Source organism: Hirundo rustica, chromosome 6 (genome assembly GCF_015227805.2).
Source record: "Hirundo rustica isolate bHirRus1 chromosome 6, bHirRus1.pri.v3, whole genome shotgun sequence".
Taxonomy (NCBI): Eukaryota; Metazoa; Chordata; class Aves; order Passeriformes; family Hirundinidae; genus Hirundo; species Hirundo rustica.
The window spans coordinates 45,391,166-45,409,972 of record NC_053455.1 but is presented as its reverse complement, the minus strand read 5'-3'; the positions used below and the strand labels follow the sequence as shown (position 1 = coordinate 45,409,972).

General features: G+C 49.6%; 1 protein-coding gene and 1 non-coding gene across 7 annotated transcripts; both read left to right on the top strand.

The window, feature by feature from the left end:
- Positions 1-722: 722 nt before the first annotated feature.
- TRNAA-AGC (transfer RNA alanine (anticodon AGC)) lies at positions 723-795 on the top strand. Its single transcript has one exon. It is a non-coding gene; the product is annotated as a tRNA-Ala (tRNA).
- Positions 796-6,079: 5,284 nt separating this feature from the next.
- Positions 6,080-18,699, top strand: RNH1 (ribonuclease/angiogenin inhibitor 1). Of its 6 annotated transcripts, none has more exons than XM_040068301.2 (11): positions 6,080-6,181; positions 9,707-9,812; positions 11,441-11,611; positions 13,514-13,684; positions 14,340-14,510; positions 15,297-15,467; positions 15,959-16,129; positions 17,070-17,240; positions 17,778-17,879; positions 17,986-18,156; positions 18,373-18,699. In XM_040068301.2, exons 2-11 carry the CDS (start codon positions 9,727-9,729, stop codon positions 18,458-18,460), a joined length of 1,473 nt encoding a protein of 490 aa, XP_039924235.1. In that variant the 5' UTR covers positions 6,080-6,181; positions 9,707-9,726; the 3' UTR covers positions 18,461-18,699. The 6 variants fall into 6 exon arrangements, with proteins under 6 accessions (XP_039924235.1, XP_039924240.1, XP_039924236.1 ...); XM_040068302.2 differs by lacking the exon at positions 6,080-6,181 and adding an exon at positions 8,101-8,137; XM_040068300.2 differs by lacking the exon at positions 6,080-6,181 and adding an exon at positions 8,107-8,229.
- Positions 18,700-18,807: the final 108 nt, after the last annotated feature.

Here is an 18,807-nt window from a genome sequence, read left to right as displayed (position 1 = left end):
CAGCCACGCGCAGGACCCAGCCCGGATGTCCCAGCATGGATGGCAGCAAGTACTGGGGGCTTCCCGGGCTGCCCAGCCAGGCCGAGCGTCACCCCGAGCCCCCGCGGGCTCTGCGCCCCGAGGGCCGTCAGGGGCTGCCGGGTAGGCGAAGCCTCCGTGCAGAGTAACCGGGGTCATCCGGGCAGCTCCTGCGCCCTTCATCAGCTGGGGGGGCGGGGGGCTCGACATTTTGTGGGGTTTTTTGTTTGGTCGTTTCGTTCTGTTTTGAAATCAACGCAGCCCCACCGCGACTCAAAGGACCAGCCCAGGCCCTTGGCAGAGTATGTGCCAGGCGCTCCAGCCCCCTGCTCTGACCTCCACACGCACCGCCGCCCCACACACACACACACACACACACACACACACACACACACAGAGCCGTACGCATCCTGTCCCCCAAACGCCCAGCCCTTCGCAGCCCCCCACCATTCCCGTTCCCATTACCAATCTCGTTCCCATTCCCGCCCCGTTCCCGTTCCAACTCCCATTCCCGCTCCAGGTCTCACCACGGGGCGCATCCTCCTCTCCCGGCGCGCGCCCAGCCCGGCCCGCCGCCGAGCCCCGGCCCTGGCGCTCCCGCGCAAGCGCGCTGGGAGCCCCGGCCGGGACGTGTAACGGCCGGCGGCACGCCGCGTCTCGCGAGAAGTGACTATCTGTGCTCTGGGTAGGAAGAAAAACAGCCCGGGGAATTAGCTCAAATGGTAGAGCGCTCGCTTAGCATGCGAGAGGTAGCGGGATCGATGCCCGCATTCTCCAGCTAATTTTCCTGCTCTCTGTTGTCAGCCTGCTGTCGGTTTCCATTGCGAACCAAAGCATTACTGGTTTTGCCTTTTAAAATGCCTTTTATCCTTGTTTCCTTCTCTTGATATTCTTAAAGGCCACAGAATATGCCGGGTTGGAAGGGACTCACAAGGATCATCCAGTTCAACTCTTGGCCCTGCACAGGACACCCCAGAGTCACACCGCGTGCCTGAGAGTGTTGTCCAAATGCTTCTTGAACTCTGCCGGGCTTGGTGATGTGACCACTTCCCTGGGCAGTCTGTTCCAGTGCTCAGGGACCCTCTGGGTGTGAAGAACCTTTTTCTAACATCCAGCCTAAACCTGCCCTGACATAACTTCATGCCATTCCTTTGAGTCCTGTCACCGGCCACCGGAGAGATCAGTGCCTGCCCCTCCTCTGCCCTCATGAGGAAGTTGTAACTGCAATGAGGTATCTCCTCCAGGCTCAGCAGAGCAAGTGACCTCACCTGCTCCCAGTACAGCTACACAGATATGTTTGCCTATCATGTGCTTAAGGCAGGCAGAACACTGTCTGGGTATTCCTGGCACTGCAAGAGGATCTTTTGTTTCCTTTTTGAACATTGGACAAGGCCAGAACAGTGAGCAGCACCCACTGCATCCAGTTCTTCCCGCACAGATCTAGCCTCAGCCTTCCCTTTCTCATCCCACCCAAGAACAAAAAAGCGTTCAGAGATCTCTTCACCTGGAGGACTCAGGTAGAGCCGAAACACTTGCTTGCCTTCTATAAATTTAAGAAGGAATCAAACCACCTCCAGGGGTCATTGATGTAGGTGCCATTTATTAAAACAAGGGTCAAGACTTTGCTCCCTGAATTTATCCAGGTGCAAAGTTCAAGCAAGTGCTTCACGTTTGGCTCCTGCAACAAGCCACAAGGAATAACCAAAAGCTTTTTGAAAAAGAGAAGCAGTTTTTTAAAAACTGATGGTGCATCTTGGAAAAAAAAAAAAAACAACCTCACAGGATTACACTCAGCTGGCATTTCCATCCCTGCCACAAACTGGGAATCAATGGAGAAAAACAATTCTGAGCACTTTCTTCAGTTACATGCCCAAGGAAATGACCTTTCCGGCAAATTTCAATGACAAAGAATGAAATTCTTCTTTCAACCTTCTCACAGGCCCCAGCCTACACCTGAGGAGACTGCAAAATATCCCACCCCTAAACCTCTGCAGGAAATTCATTCCGATAGTCCGAGGAAGAACTGGTTTAGAGAGGATGCAGTGGGTTTTTTATGGCACAAATCTTATGGGGAGCAGCTGAGGGAACTGGAGATGTTCAGCCTGGAGTAAAGGAAGCTCAGGAGAGCCCCCATCACTGTCTACAGCTACCTGAAAGGAGTTTTAAAGTTTTAATGAGGTGAGGGGGTCTCTTCTCACAGGTGACAAGTTACAGGATGAGTGTAAATGGCCTCACGTTGTGTCATGGGCGGTTTAGATTGGATAATTGGAAAAAATTCTTCTCTGAAAGGACGGTCAGGCATTGGAACAGGCTGCCCAGGTAAGTGTTGGAATCACCATCCCTGGAAGTGTTCAAAAGGAATGTGGATGTGGTGCTCTGGGCTATGGTTTAGTGATGAACACAGTGATGCTGGGTTAATGGATGGACATGATCATTTTGAGGTCTTTTCCAGCCTTCGTGTATCTAGGATATAAAATTTTGGGGGGGGGCACAAATACCCATGAATTCTCATGGGTACACTCATGGAGACTAGAGAGAGATGCCTCTGCTGGCAGAGGACATCTACTATTTCTTTCTGCAAAAAGGCAATGGTAACATGCAAACTGAAGTCTGAAAAACAGATGAGTGTATGGTTGTTGGGGTTCTTTTAGCTTCAAGGTTTCATTTTTGCCTTTTAAAGATGATTTGAACTCACACTTCTGAGTCATGTATAAAGCCATGAAATAACCACCTGTCCCTACAGTGGCCTTCAAAGTTTCAGCAAATTATTCAAGTCTTCCTGTGCAGCAGGATTTAACAGGAAAGTGAAATCCATTGCAGTCTCCTATTTCATCAGCTGCTACACAGCTGGCATGAAGAGCCTGTGTAGTGAAATACACCTGTGTTTCTGCTCTGGTCCTCTCATTTTCCCCTCTAGCTGTGGCCCCATCTCAACCCTCAACTTCTGCAGCGTCTTGGTGACCAAGGGCAACTTCAGGTTGAGGGAAAACCAGAGGACCATAAGCCTGGGCAAACTGATGCTGCATCGCCCTCTGCAGACGGGCAGGCAAACACTGCCGCAGGCTGAGGCAGAAGATGAAGAAAAGCAGGGATGCGAGAAAAATTCCTCTGACAGTACTTTTTCTGCAGGTGTGTTGGTTGATGAACATGTCTGGAAAGCTCCATTTTCTTGGGGCTCCATTTTCGCTGGACCCACTGTGAAAGACTGTATCCACCGGGATAAAATATTACACATACACCCACAGCATTACTTCATTATAAAGCTCTCCACTCCTCCCAAAACAAAACCAGTGTAAAATGGAAACAACAGTTTTTCTTTTACAAGAACAAGGCGACCACATCAGAACAGCAAGAATTTCCTCCCTAATGGTTTTCTTGTGGGAATATATAATGAGCTGCCACAGTACAGAACATCCATATGTATGTGTGCACTATGCAAGTTAGGGTGAGCAATTGCCTGTATTTGCTGAAAAACCCAGACCTTGCTCAGCCACCTCGCTAACAGCTTGTTACCAGCACCTGTTTTTTGTTGTTGTTGTTTTGTTTTGTTTTGTTTTGTTTTGTTTTTTTGAAGCTCAGTCAGCCCACTGACTCTTCAGGAATGACCCAAGTTTTTTCTCACCCTACAAAGCCTTACTTCAAGTTTGCACACAAGCTCAAGGAACAAATGGCTTCCAGCAATGGATCAAGTAGGATATAAACAAATCACTCACTGCAACAAATGGAGCTGGGCACATGCTTACAACTCGCTGCTTTGATCTCCACAGCTGAATTTATGAATGAATTTTCTGGTAGGGATCACATAGCCAAGTTAGAAAAAGATCTGTCACTACTCTTAGAAGTTTATTGTCTTTAATTACCATTAAGTATACACACAGAGGCATCATGAGAGCAGAGAGGACAGAACAGGAAACTGCTAGAAGGGGAAAAGTCAGAGTTTTCAGTTTACACTAATGGCCTTAATTTAAGTATTCTTTTGTAAGTTTGCTCTAGGGTTATGTGCACAAATATAGTTTTGAAATAAAGTATTCTTAAATACAGAGACACATCTCAACTTCTTCAGGTCCCAGGACACAAGACCTGCACTTCATGCCTTCATGCCTGGTGCACCCAAAGGCAGCAGGGGAGAGATGGGCATCACCATGCTCTCCCCTCCCCGCTACAAAGACCAAAAGAGGGAGAGGATCTAAAAAAAGAGGAGGTAAATTTGAATGAATTCAGAAAAGATAATGGGAAGCTGTGATAAAGAAGGGAACACAGGGCAGATATGACTGCCAGACTCCCCAAGGAACCTTCAAGGAATCAGCCTGAGTCTGTACAAATAGCCAAATGGACATGCCTTCCATGTCAGGAGTCTTCCACTGTTTCCATGACAAGACATACGCAGGTATTTCTCACTAGTGTTTGCTGTTGGCTTTCTCAGCCCCATTTTGTATCATTTCCTCTGGATCCATGTGTGTCTGGACGAACAGGACGGGCTGGTCCTGCTTGCTGGGGTAAAGGGCAATAGATTTTTCCAGAGATTCCTTTTGTTGTCCCCACAGTGAGGACAGCTAAAGGGTTGACAGGGAGACAGAAGCACATAACCTTTTGTCATGGCTATTTGGCCTGTAAGTCTAATATTTCACCAACACAGACCAGAGTGTATTGGGTGCTTTGCCCAGGGCAGGAGTTCTACAGGAGGCTCACGTGACATAAACCTCTCTGAAACCTCTAACAAATATTAGATTTTGTCCTTTAGAGACTCCTGATAAGCACAGCGAAGCGGGAACCAAAGGCAGAGAGATGCCAGCAGTGGCTGGATAGGAAAGCTCAACACCTTTGCTGTTGAGCTGAATGACAGACATTTGACTTCAAATTGCCTGGTTGACCAGAGGATCTCCTCCCAGCATTAACTTTCTTCCTAATACTAGTGATCTTCCTGAAAGCATTGTGCTGAGCAAGAGGGGCAGAGACATCCTTCACCAGCCACAGCATCCCCTCCATTTGCCTGCAGGGAGCATCCCAACAAACACCAAAGCCGGGAGCTCGGGCCATCCCCAAGCTTGTGCCTGTGCTTCAGCAGGTTTCAGGTCAGACCCAGAAGCACAAGGACTGTTCTAGCAAACTCTGTGTGGATGACCCTGTTTTCCTGAGAAGGAATGGGGAAGAGGTGAATTCTCTGGTGTTCAATTCTCTTCTGGGCACGAGGAAGGTGGGTTTTAGCTCACTGAGCTCTCCTGGTGATTGGTTCTCATCTTCTCCAGAAGGATAATAAAAGCAGCCAGAAGGAAAGCCTCTAGTGTTTCTCCTGTGGCTCAACAAAGGCTCTGTTTCCCAGGCCATCATCTCACCATCATCTCTGTCAGCATCTGCAGCCACAGGAGGGAAAAACAGACCTGTCCTTCTGCTAGTGGATCATTTGCAGGACACTGAAACATTAATTCATCTTCACACCATTGAGAACCCACAACTATTGTGCAATGCAGCTTGAATGATGGCAGAGTTTTCCTTGAGGAGGAGAAGAGCCAATGGGAATTTAGGAGGAGGCGATGTAGGAGTGAGGTCCATGCTCACCGCTGAGGGGCAGTTTTAGGGAGACACAACCAGGCTGTGCCCAAGGGACCCTTCCAGGCAGTGTGAGCATTCAGCTTGTGCAGAAGGAGGGGGCTGCCTGTGCCCTAGCCCCTGCTGGGACGTGGGATGCAGAACCGCCAGGTGAGGTGACAGGTTGGCAGTAATGTGCTCAGCATCACTCCTAGGCCCAGCAGGACAGGCTTGCCTGGAGAATGGAGACACTATACAAACTCCATCATCTGTATCCACACTTCAACTCTGTGGTGGCCTAATTTTTGGATGGATCCTTCAGTCACAACTATTCCCTTGCTCTGGGCCACGGCGAGTGGCCACATGATCCGGTGCAAGAAGTTAAAGCTGCCTCTGTCATTATCAGGGGCTTTTTGCAACATTTGCTTTGCCACAAGCCAGACACAATCGTGTGCACAGTGCTTGCTCCGCAAGGCCCTGAAGAGCTGCCACTGGAGGAAAAAAGCCGTCAGAGCCCAAAACTGTTTCCCTCCCTCTAGCAGGCACCGTGTGTACGACAGCAGAGGTTGCGTGGTAACGACAGCAGGAAGGCGCCAGCTCTGCCCCCCTCGCTCCGCGCAGCACCGACAACAGCAAGGTAGGGATCAGCGGCAAAACCAGGCTCTGAAACTCCCGAAACTTTCCCTCCTGCATTCCGGAGAGGGGCTCGGAACCGTTTTAAAGCCGTGCTTTGTAGGGAACAGCTGGTTGTGCTTAGTTGAACTGTTGTGTGGGCCAGGGTTATGGTGTTTGCAGGATGAAAAAACTGCGGGAGATGCTGAGATTTTGGGGGTGGAGGGAGGAAGGCAAGTCGGGGTGATGCCTAGTGCCTTTCGGCACTTCAGAACCTTTCTTTGTTCTGTCTTGTGAAAACCTGAATGAGCTTTTACCGGGGCTAAAACTACCGGGAAACAATAGGGAGGGAGACAGGGAGTAGCCGGCAGGCGGAGGAGGAAGGGAGCCAAGGCATGACGAATCCCTTCCAGCCCTGACCAAGCGCTGCCACCCTCGCCCCGCCTCGGGACGGATGTGCGGGACAGCCACTGGGCACTGGGGTCGGGGGGGGGGACGGTGGCACGGGGAGAGCCCGGGAGGGCAACAGGCAACAGGCCCGGCAGCAGCGCAAGCCCGAGGCGCCCATCCTCCACTGCTGTCACAGCTTCGTTCCAAAGAGCTCAGAGAGAGGCCTTTGTGCCAGCGAAGTGCAGCTCTCTGCTCGGCGTGTTGCGCGAATGAGGGACACACGCACCAGGGAAGACTCGTCGTGTATAGGACTGGTGACCAGGGATGGGGAGCAGGGACATCCCAGGTCCTCCAAGCTGACCCCCCTGCACAGCTCTCTGGAAGGTGGAAGTCAGGGAGACCACCGAGGATATTTTTGTTGTTTCCAGTTCGAGCAGTTCCTAGTTCCGAGCTCCCTGGGGAAGTCCTGGCTCTCCTGGCCGAGACCTTGCCATGGTGCCTCTGTCCTGGATGACCTGCCTGCATTCCCATCTTGCTCCAGGTCCCAGCACACAGCAGGGGTTGCCCTCCCAGCCGGTTGGGACACTACCTCATTTTATGTTTGATACTCCCACCCTCTGTGCATCCCCTCATTATAAGGATTTATCCTTCTCCGGTCTTGTTTCCTGTGAATCCCAGTGCTCCTGCTCAGGGGGGAAGAGCAGCAGGGAGATTAGGATGCATGGGGGAAAAAAGGGCAACAGGAATAAAAGAAAAGTGAGGAAAATAGGACAAAAATAGAGAATTTAGTGAGAAGGTGAAAAAGAGGGAAGACATAGAGTAAGATGAGAGATGGCAGAAAAAAGAACAAAAGAGAATGGTGAAAGAAAGGAGAAGGAGGAAAAGAGGGAAGGAAGGAAGGAAGGAAGGAAGGAAGGAAGGAAGGAAGGAAGGAAGGAAGGAAGGAAGGAAGGAAGGAAGGAAGGAAGGAAGGAAGGAAGGAAGGAAGGAAGGAAGGAAGGAAGGAAGGAAGGAAGGAAGGAAGGAAGGAAGGAAGGAAGGAAGGAAGGAAGGAAGGAAGGAAGGAAGGAAGGAAGGAAGGAGGAAGGAAGGAAGGAAGGAAGGAAGGAAGGAAGGAAGGAAGGAAGGAAGGAAGGAAGGAGAAAATGGGGGAAAGAGGAAGAAAAAAGGGAAGAAAGGGGGAAGGGGAAAGCACATGAAAGAGAGGAAAGTAGAAAGTGAAAAGGGAAAAAGAAAAAAAGAAGGAAGTGGGGGGGAAAAGGAAAGAAGGCGATATGAAAGAAACAGATAAGGGTGGAGGGGGTAGAGGCAAAGAAGGTCAGAAAAGGGGGAGAGGGAAGCAGGGAGAAGTCAGGAAAAATTAAGAAAAGTAAAGACAAGAAGAGGGAGAGGAGAAAGGGCGTTGTCAGAGAGGGCAGGAAAAAAGGAGAGGGGGAAGAACGGAGGGAAAAGAGTAAGGAAAAGGGAGAGAAAGAGAAAAAGGGGGAAGAAAGGGAAAAAGGGGAGGAGGGACAACTCCTGCTCCTCCCCGCCGCGCTACGAGGCGGAGCCGTGCCGGAGCCAGCGGCAGCTGCGCGGTGGCGGCGCGGCGGTAGGAGCCGGGGAGCCGGGCCGGGCCGGGCCGGGGGGAGCGGGGAAGGAAGAAAGCCTGAGGGAAAAGCGCTGCCTGCGGTGCGGGAGGCGGTGAGCACCGGGGCGGGGGGGATCGGGCAGGGGCGGCAGCGGTGTCGGCTGTTCACCGCGACGGGACCGGGCCGCTGCCCGGGGCTCCGAACGGGATCCCCCCATGGCTCGCTCGAAGGCGCAGAACTCGGGGCTGGGGGGAGAACCCTTTCTGGATCCGGGCGGGGGATAAAACGGGAGAGTGCCCGAGCGGCGCGGGGAGGGCTGTGACAGTCCGGCCGCCACTGTCCCCCCGCGTGTCGCCGCTGGTTGCGATCCCCATCACCCCGCGACACGTGGGGCTGTGGTGCCATCCCACGGAGGCCGTGGGCCGGGACTCCCGGCAGCGCTCGCGTTGGGAAGGGCAGGGCAGAGGCCGAGCACGTCCGTGAGCTCACGATCCCGCTGGCGCCGTGTCCCGGTCCCGCCGCGGTTCCCGGGCGCCGCCCCTCCCACGTGGTGCCGGGTTTGTTGTGGGTGCGAGCTGGCCTGTGGGAGCGCTGGGACCGGGCTGGCCTCTCTGAAAAGCCAGTTTGGGGTCCCCGCGATGCTCCAGCGGCAGGAGGGGACGGGGGTGAGGGAAAACGGTGGTGACTGCAGCTCACATTCCGATGGGATAGCTCAGGGATTAGTTCTTTTACAAATGCCCCGTAGTCTGAGTCACGCTGGCAAAACCAGGAGACCAAGGCTGCGTTTTGTCCCCTACTACAGCGCTGCTTTTAACCCCATCCCTTGTAGACTAAACCTAGAGCTCAGCTACTAGCCTCGGCATGTTTTTGTGCACGTTTATCTACGCAGCGCTCTGTTTACATCACTTCAGAAATGCAGTTTGACTGCAGAACAAAACAAACAAACAAAAAAATTCTGCTTACCAGCTTCTCTCTTCTTGGATTTGCCCAACCAGGGTGATCTGTCTAACCTTGGATATTGAATTGTGGAGGAAGACCTCTCCCATCCTCACAAGTTCCACTGTTCACATATAGACGTGTGTCCAGGATTTTTAATTTGAGCCCAGCTAGTTCTCATGCTCATCTTCCTCATTCACCCAAATTATCTCAAAAATACCCCAATTTTAAGTACAGCTTGAGGTTCCACAATGGGTGACGTGTACCATGCTGGTGGAACTTGGTGTCTGTGTGGCTCAGCAGTGCAATAGTGAGTAGCACCAGTGTCCCTGTAAAGCTCCTTCTGGTTAAGGTCCCTTGGAGGTGGAGGGCGAATGCCTTATTCTCACACAAGCAGCGTTCGGATAACAGGCTTTTGTTATATCTCTTCAGGATTCCTCTGCTTTTTTCCTTTCAGAGGATGGCCTTCCCAAGTCCCAGACAAAATCATTCCAAATCTCTTGGCTTTATACTGGTGTTTGCAGGTTTTGGAAAATTATAATCTGTCCCCTTTGCACAGTATAGGTCATGGCTGAGAGCTGCAGGGATTGAAGAACATCATTGCTTCTCAGTCAATTTTTAAAAAGGTGGTGTTGTTTTGTTTTAATTTTTAGGTCTTATCTCAACTGTCAAAATGGAGCTTGACATCCAGTGTGAAGAGATGAGCCCATCTAGATGGGCTGAACTTCTGACCACAATGAAATCCTGCAAAACCATCAGGTAGCAACTAGTTGTGTATCATCTCTTTTGAGTAGGAACTGATGCATTTCTCTCCTGTGCTTTTCATCTTCAGAACTGTTTGACCTGGGGCTTAGAAATTGCACAGCAACAGGAATGAGTCTACCTATTTTTATCCAGAAAGTTAATTTAAAGGGGGGAATAAACTCCCACCCTCTTGCAAAGCTTTTTCAATTACAGATAAATATCCTTTGGTATGAAGTAATGTTGCCCTGTTTCTTGGTGTGCCATAGGGCTCAGCTAGGTAATGTGATTTAAATATTTGACCACCACTTTGGTTATTCTGCCTTTGCCTCTCAAGAGGAGGAAGACATCACCCTGTGCTTATTAGGTTGCACAGTCTGGGTTGCAGGCTAAATGCTGTCAAGTGATTTTGGCTTCAGTAGTCAGGTATGAGCCATGTGCCATCAGCTTCTAATTCTTCACTGGACCTTCAGAAGCTGCAGCCTTGTTTGTTGAGCAAACAGTGTGAGGGAACCATCTCCTGGGGTCTGAGGTTAGGACAGGGCCCAGAAGAGTTGCTACTGCAATCTTGCCCCTCTGCTGGTTGGGAATTCACACTTCACGGGATGGCATCATCCTGCTGGGGCTGGAGAGGGTGGGCCACTTCATGCCAGCAGTGCCTCAGAGGGAACTGGACCTGGTCAACTTCCTTTTCTTTTGCAAAGGAGGCTTTTGCAGGCAAAGCTTTGTGGGCTTGGCCTTGACTTCTGCTGTGGCTGGCAGAAGGCAGTGGGGATGGTTGTTGCCTGGGCAGAGGCTGGGCTGCTCCAGAGGCAATGAGTGGTGCAGAGGGTGACTGCTGCAGGGATTGTCCATCAGTGTTGGACATGATCCCATTGGAAGTAATGTCTTCTTGCCAGAGAAGGGAAGGAGAACCCTCACAGACCCTCAGTTTTCATACTGTTGTCTAAGGAGAAATGACCAGGCAAATTTTGGCACTCCTGGCTGTGGCTGTGCCTGGGGCTTATGGTTCTTCATGAAACCTTCCTTTTGATCTGTGTCTTTCTGCCTCTCTCTATACCTGTCCTGTGCTCCTGATCCTTTCCTTGGCTCTCCTTTCAATTCAATTCAACCCCATGAATTTAGCAGCACCTAGAAGAATGCTGTTGTCCGGTGGGAGAATCCACTGCCAAACTGCAAACTCAGGGTTTGTGTGCTGAGATTCCTGCTGGAGGGAGATGGTGCAAACAGCATGACTCACCTGCAAGACACCAACTGCTGATGAGTGTCTCCGGGGCTGGCTGCAGATCCAGCTGTTCTCAGCGCAGAACCAGTCTGACAGCCTGTAGGATGGCAGGTGGTTGGTCACTGTCACTGTTCCAACTCAGGCACTTCCTCCAACTCTAGGGGGATGACTTGTGCCATCTTCTGTGCAGCACAGAGGAGGAGCAAGGCTTGGGAAGCTGCCATCCAGCCCATCCTGTGGTGCAGCCCAGAGCACACCTTGGTTTGGGCCATGCAACACCCAGCAGATCCTGTACATACTTATGGAGGCATCCCAGAAACTGCAAGAGCATTGCCCACTCTGCTTTCATGAGCAGTGCTCCAGCCAGGGAGAGCAGAGCAACTCTGAGGACTAAAGTGCTCCTTCGCTCCTTGTCTTTCAGGCTGGATGATTGCAATCTCTCCAGCAGTAACTGCCAGGATCTCTCTTCCATCATCAATACAAATCCATCCCTCACAGAGCTGAAGCTGAACAACAACGAGCTGGGAGATGAAGGTGTTGAATACCTGTGTAAAGGGTTGCTGACGCCAAGCTGTAGCCTACAGAAGTTATGGTAAAGCCTCACTGATTGTTTTGCTCTGTCATGCTGTCAAAGGAGTGTTTTGAGGTCTCTTAAAGAATCACTGGCAAAGGCGGGTTTAATATAAAAGTGAAAGCACAACAGTTTGTTGACAAGGTTCACTCTGCTACTTACTAGATGGTTAAAGCACATAGAGAAAAAGCAAACAAGAATCTAAAGTCAATAACCAATGTCAACCAAAGAATTATCTACATGGAGGCTGGGAGAAGGGGGAAGGGTCAGGACAGAAAAGGGTGAATAAAGAAGACAATCCTTTTGAATGCCAGGGTTTAGAGTCCTTGCTAAACTGAGTCCTGGACTGGACCAACACTTCAGGCCTAAAAGTTTTAACACCACTTAAACTTAACAGCACTCGATTAATAGCTTGGGTTAAACAATTTAACAGAGGTTCACACAGAATTTGCTATAATGCAACAGTAACTCACAGGCCTAACTTACTTACATATCTAAAGTACTTAATAATCAGGACAGCAACAATCACAGTCCATTTGCTATAGCATATTCCCACTCACAAGCACACAGACCTAAAGGAATATGTACAAGGTGCTCACCTGTGGAAAATTCCCCTCAAATTCAGTGAAGGACTCACATCAGATGCCTTTGAGGCAGAGCCTCGTGGCGTGGAGGCGTGCCAGCCCAGGACCGTTCAACGATCCTTGGAATGCAGCAAACTGGAGAGTTCCCTGCTCTGAGAGGCATTTTATAGAGGCACCCCACCACATTGTAGCATTAGTGAGCTTCCCTCAGCAATCCTGGTGCAGGAGCTTTAGTCAGAGCCAGTGGCTGCTGCCTCTGCTCCTCAGAAGGTCTCAAAGAGATGCCTTCTCTGTCCAGCATCTCTTCTGCAGGGTGCAGGAGTCCTCCAGCTCCTATGGGGAATCTTGGATCCTCAGGACACTACCTTGTAAAAATCATTTGCATTATAGATCAGACATTAAAGTCCCTGTGCCCCTTGCAATGAGGAAAATAGAAAGAAAGTTGACTGTGAAGCTGGTGAAACTGCAGTTCTCTGATGGGCCTTCAAGAAGTAACTGTGGTACTCTGTACTGGAAGAATGAAGTAGTTTTTCAGAGAGTTTGCCCTAGGCTTCAGACTTCTCCACATGCTCAATTAACAGCCTGGATTAGGGTTTTTCAGTTCTGTAGAAATAAAATTGTCCATTTTGGGGTTCTGGTAAGGTGCCTTAAATAAAAGAGGAACCAAATAAAAAGGAAGTAAAAGGAAGGGAAATATAAAGAGCAATAAATAAGAGGAAATAAAAGAGCAACCAAACCCAAGTCAAACCTCCCTGCACAACACCTCTCCATTGCTCCAAACTCTTATCCAATAACTCTATAATAAACACCCCGTAGCAGTACTAGCACAGTTCCTATGCTACTTCTCCAAGCCTGAGTGCTGAAGGATCAATTTCCTAGATACTTCTTGTACTATACCATTAAACTAAATTATATCCGTGGCTGGATGAGATTTTAACTTCTGCCTACTCTGGATCACATTTCTAGAGGGGGCAAGAAATCGTAAGTTGCCTTTGCTTAATCTCTGGGGTCAGCCTCCTGATAATTTAAGCCATTTCTATAAAGCAGTTGTGGCGCTACCTGTAGGGTGAATTCTTACTGTGCTGGAGATGCTGTATGAGTGATTACACTGAAGGAAGCATGCGAGCTATTGCTTGTGGCACAGGCGTAATTGATAAAATATTATGGCACACCTGGAAAATAATGGTACTAACCTGGACAAACCACTTCCTAGAGGGTTATGCACCATCAGAGCTGTGGAGTCCTTTCCAAGCTCCAACCTCAAGATAAACCTCTCCGAGAAGAGCCTCTGTAATTCTAGGAGTGCATTTCCCTCACCCCTGTTGCCTCTCTCCTGCAGGCTGCAAAACTGCAATCTGACAAGTGCCAGCTGTGAGACCCTGCGCTCTGTCCTCAGTGCCCAGCCATCCCTGACAGAGCTGCATGTAGGGGATAACAGACTGGGAACTGCTGGTGTGAAGGTGCTGTGCCAAGGGATGATGAACCCCACCTGTAAGCTGCAGAAGCTACAGTAAGTAGTCATTGTGCTTTTCTGGTCATCAGGCAGGCCATGGCTGCCTTTCCCTTGAGACAAGGAGGAGTTTTGTTGCCGGGTGTGGATTTGTTCTTGTTTTACCTGAAATTGTCATCCTATTCATGCTGGTGGGTCTCGTGGGTTTGGAAGAGCCAGGTGTCTGTTCCGATAGGCTTTGTTTAGCCCTCCTGGCAGTGGTGGCAGTAAATGCAGGACTTCTCAGATGCCCAGGAAACATCAGATTCTGCTGCCCTTGGTCCTTGTTTCTTGGCTGAGCAGGTCCTGGGTGTATTTGCGGCCCCCAGCTCCCCCCAGGCGGGCCCAGAGTTGGGGCTCATGATGGTGTTGCAGTGTGGAGCTCAGCTCTGTGCTCCAAGCTGCCTGTACGCTGGTTTAATGGAGGCCTAGTGTAAAAATTGGTCTTGCTAGGGTACCCTGTGATCTAGTTTAAGAATTAATGCCTCCTGAAATGAGCAGAGAGATGCTGTTAAAAACTCTTACAGTTGCCTTTGGTTTCATGTATTGCCTGATCTCAACTCACGTTGGCACGTTCGGTGCTTTGGCTAACACACACCAGGCCCAGCTGATTCTTGTGGCAGCAGAATGTGTGAGAAGGGTTGTCTTTTTGCCTGGACTTCTTTTCTTCTTGCAGGCTGGAGTACTGTGAACTCACAGCTGATATTGTGGAAGCTCTCAATGCTGCTCTGCAAAGCAAGCCCACCCTGAAGGAGCTCAGCCTGAGCAACAACACGCTGGGAGATACGGCTGTAAAGCAGCTGTGCCAGGGCCTGGTGGAGGCAAGCTGCAACCTAGAGCTACTACAGTAAGGAAGAGCTGGTCATCTCTAATGGCAACTAGTGCTGCTGCTAGTCACACCAGCCATAGGGCAGGAAAAATTGCTGTCAGGAACGCTTGAAATGTAGGCCAGATTTTTTGCTGGTTCAGATTTATGTAACTGGAAGCTGCACACAAATGTCTGGGGCTTTCAGTTTTGGAGATTTTGGCACTCCAGGTTAAACCAGCGCTCACTAAGGGAGACTGCTCACCTGTGTCTCAGAGCAGAGGTACAATCACCCTCAGTGGCTCTACTTCTTAAACTGGAATTACCGGCCTGTTGAGTATACTTATTCAGAACCCTTTTTTGCTACAAAACAAAGGTGCTGGGTTTGGCCTCATTTCTGGGGTAAAGCCCATGAAGGGCTTTCTGGGAAAAGCACAGTTCATTTTATCTTGCCCTTGAGGTTCAGCAGGGGTTGGCTCAGCAGGGACTCTCTGTGTGATGCTGCCAAAAGTTCCTCTTAAAAAGGATAACTGATGAAAAGGGGAAGTTTGGCAAGAACAATCTTTGTGTTAATGCACATGAATGGCTGGATCAAAGTGCCCTGCAGCCTCATGAAATGCAGCAGCAGTGTGTTGCCTCACCCAGAATCCCAGCTTGTACACCTGTATCTTCTCTGAACCTTGCAGGACGTAGCAGTGCCTGGCTGAGCTGCACTGGTTTGGAGCAAGGAACCAGTCCATAGACCCTTCTCAGTCTGAACTGGGCTATTGGGGTGTATCTAACACAGCGGGTCTGGAGCAGCAACTCCAGCTGTGCTTTTTCCTGCAGCCTGGAGAACTGTGGCATAACCAGCGACAGCTGCATGGAGATCAGTGCTGTTCTCAGGAGCAAGTCATCTCTGATGGATCTTTCTGTGGGGGACAACAAGATCGGGGACTCCGGTCTGGCTCTGCTGTGCCAGGGACTGATGCATCCGAGCTGCAAAATCCAGAAGCTGTGGTAAGGGTGGGCAGAGGTTTCTTAGATCCCTTCTGCAGCCTCTGAGCTGTCTAAGTTGTGCTGCTGATTTGCTCCTAAGTGGAAAGTTTGTCATTTACCCATTACAGTCAAAAAAGTGTCTCAGCTGCAAATCAGTTAATTCCCAAAAAATGGGGTGGAGAACACCATGAACCAGTAGGGCCACACTGAAATTGCTTGGATCAAATTCTGGGGAGAGGGCAAATGGCATTTATGATGGCATTGTCTTGACTTCCAGTTGAGTTATCTGTCTACTAGAAATGCATATTTCTGTTTCCTTTTTTGAGCGTTACAAGCAGAGCTTTTGGTGCAGCAAGTGGAAAGTAAGGAAAGGAGGAAACTGTGTGGTATGGAGTATGAAAGGATCCAAGAAAATGAGACAATGTAAAGAAGAAATTCAGAATACTAAAACAGGACTGCTTTCTAATCTAAGTCATTCTTGGGAGAAAATAACATTTTGTTTTTCCCTGCAGGTTATGGGACTGTGATCTCACAAGTGCTAGCTGTAAAGATCTCTCCAGACTCATCAGTACAAAGGAGACCCTCACAGAGATCAGTCTGATAGACAATAACCTGAGAGACTCAGGGATGGAAATGCTGTGTCAGGCACTCAAGGATCCCAAATCTAAACTTCAGGAGCTATGGTGAGCTGCTGTCAAGTTTCACATACCCACTGCCTTCTTTGGAGGCCTCACTGAAGAAAGATGTAAGTGAAGTTATGCCCACCCAGATAGATCCTCAGTTGTGATGGTTCCATAAGCAACTCCTGCTGGTTGTGTTACTGAAAGGATTTATAGAGCTAAAAAGGGCTTTCCTAGACTTAAAGACTTTAAAGGGATTTGTATTTCTAAACTCGTAGACACTTTGAAGATGTGTCTCATCACAGCTATCCTGTTATAAGCAAAAGGAGACCAAGCATCACTTGCAGAGTTCCTAACTAATTGTTTTATCGTGCAGCAAATGGCAGTTAAGAGACTTGAAGTTTGAAAGGCCTGATGGAATAGCAGAAATGAGTGCCGTGATCAGATATCTCAGGTTCTCCACTGGAGCTAAACTCTCTCACTGATGAGACAAAAGAAGGCTGTAGGGATATTAAACATTTCTCAGCATCCTATCCTGTTGACTGTGTTACCTTTTAGGCTGGGATGGTCTGGTGGCTGGGAGAGGAAATTTGTTCTTTCACTTAGAACTTGAATTTTCCTACATTGCAGATTCAGCTCCTGCCCCCAGCTGGGTTCTTCCCCTGCCCTGGTGGCCTGGAAATCAATGGGGTGCCTCAGGAGTGCACAGTGGAACCAACAGTGACTGTGACAGCACACTTCATCCTTCTTTGTTCCTGTGCTTTTTGGGAAAGTGCCTTTCCTAGGTCCTCCAAGACAGACATCCCACATAAAGAGTGGGAGAGGTGCTGCCTAGAAGGGACTGAGCAAACAGGCACTGTAAGGAGTACAGTGATTGCAGGAAAGCTCTGGTTCCTCTGTTCCCACTGTTCAGGGTCCTCTTAAGTAAATATAAAGAAGTGAATGGTGCTTGATAGTCTCTAGGTGTCCCACCTATAGATCTCATGTCATTTTTGCCTTGCAGGGTTAGGGAGTGTGGGCTCACCACTGCTTGCTGCAAGGCTGTCAGCTCTGCTCTCAGCACCAACAAGCACCTGAAAGTACTGCACATAGGCGAGAACAAGCTGGGAGATGCAGGTGTGGAGCTCCTGTGTGAAGGGCTGATGCACCCCAACTGTAACATCCAGTCCCTATGGTAAGGTGCACTCTCAGAAGTCATCTTCTCTCTTACTGTATGAATTTACCCTTTGTTTTCTACTTCCCTGGTCCTGATAGATGCCAGCAGAAGTGCTGGTCTAGCCTCACTAGAAGGAGCATCAGGTAGCTGGAGCATCACCCTCAGCCCTGGGGTGGGATTTGCCTTCCCCATGAGCCTGTTCCCTTCCCAGCTGGGCCCAGCGCTGGGCTGTGTGATGCTCAGAGCCCTGTGCTTGTTTTCTCCATGCTGTTAGACAGAAACCAGCGCTGTGCTCTGATGCTTGAATTCACAGTGAGTGAGTGGAGCAGACAGGTCACGGGAGTCGACAGAAGACTTGCAAGTCTGTCCAAAGATAAGTCTTTTGACCACTTAAAGCTACTTGGTCATCAGCTGAGAGGCCTCAGTTTCCCTCTTTAGAGAAGGAGTTGCAAGTCTCAAGTAGAGTAATAAGAGAAGATGATGCATGATGGTAAAATTTGGAATAATTTCAATGGGTTCCTTCCATGCCTACAGCCACACACTGTTATGCTTTAGGGAGGCCTTTGAGGTGTTCAGCAGTCACCATGAGGGCAGCTGTCTCTGTGGCAAGACCACAAGCCAGCCCCTGCTGATGTCTCTAAGACTCCATCTTTGCAGGTATCTCTTGTCTGTGCTGGGGATGTCCACACCTGCTGCCTGGGCGTGGGGAGTGTTTCCTGGAGCCAGGGCTCACTGTGCTGGCCTCTTCCTCCTCTCCCTGCAGGCTGGGTAACTGTGACCTGACAGCAGGCTGCTGTGCCACCCTTGCCACCGCCATGGCCACCAAGCAGTGCCTCACCGAGCTGGACCTGAGCTACAACCCTCTGGATGATGAAGGCATCAGGAAGATCTGTGAAGCCTTGAGGAAGCCCAGCTGCAACGTGCAGCAGTTAATGTGAGAGATGGTGGTAGCCCTGGCAGCGGTGGGAGGCTGGTGCTGGTGAGGGAGTAAAGGGGTCCTGGGCTTTAAAGTCAATTTCTGGCTGCTCTCAAAGCTAGATGGCGCCTTTCCTGGCATACGCCCTTCCCATACTGGCCAGCTGTACATCTTTCTCTTCCCTTAACAGGAGGATGCTGACTAAATCTCACTTGCCTTTTTGTTTCGGTGTAGTTTGTATGACATTTTGTGGAGTTCTGAAGTGGATGATGAACTGAGAGCCTTGGAAGAGTCCAAGCCTGAAGTGAAGATCATTTCATGAGTGGTGACTGCCTGCAGAACAACGTCAAAGCAATGTCCTCTTCTTAATCTGAACTTTTTATAAGTAAAACTAATTAACTTAATAGGGAATTTTCTTGTACCAAAACCATTTGTGGATTCCCTGAGTGGGTGTCTGGGGAGCTGATCGACCTTCTCTGCGTCTCTGGATGTACTAACTCTGAGACTCATGAAAGCTGCAGCATCACTATCCTTGAAATAAACAATTACTGTCTTGTAGAAGTGGGTCTCTAGCCTTTAGGAGCTCTTTAATCCTATAATCCCTTCTAACAAATTAGCTGGGCTTTAAACAGAGCTCCTTTCCCAAGGCAAGAGAGCTACCTACTGTAT

Coding starts and splice junctions, on each gene's coding strand:
- RNH1 (XM_040068301.2), top strand. CDS start 9,727: ATGGAGCTTGACATCCAGTGTGAAGAGATGAGCCCATCTAGATGGGCT. Junction 9,813..11,440: donor AAATCCTGCAAAACCATCAG/GTAGCAACTAGT, acceptor CTTGTCTTTCAG/GCTGGATGATTGCAATCTCT. Junction 16,130..17,069: donor TCTAAACTTCAGGAGCTATG/GTGAGCTGCTGT, acceptor TTTGCCTTGCAG/GGTTAGGGAGTGTGGGCTCA.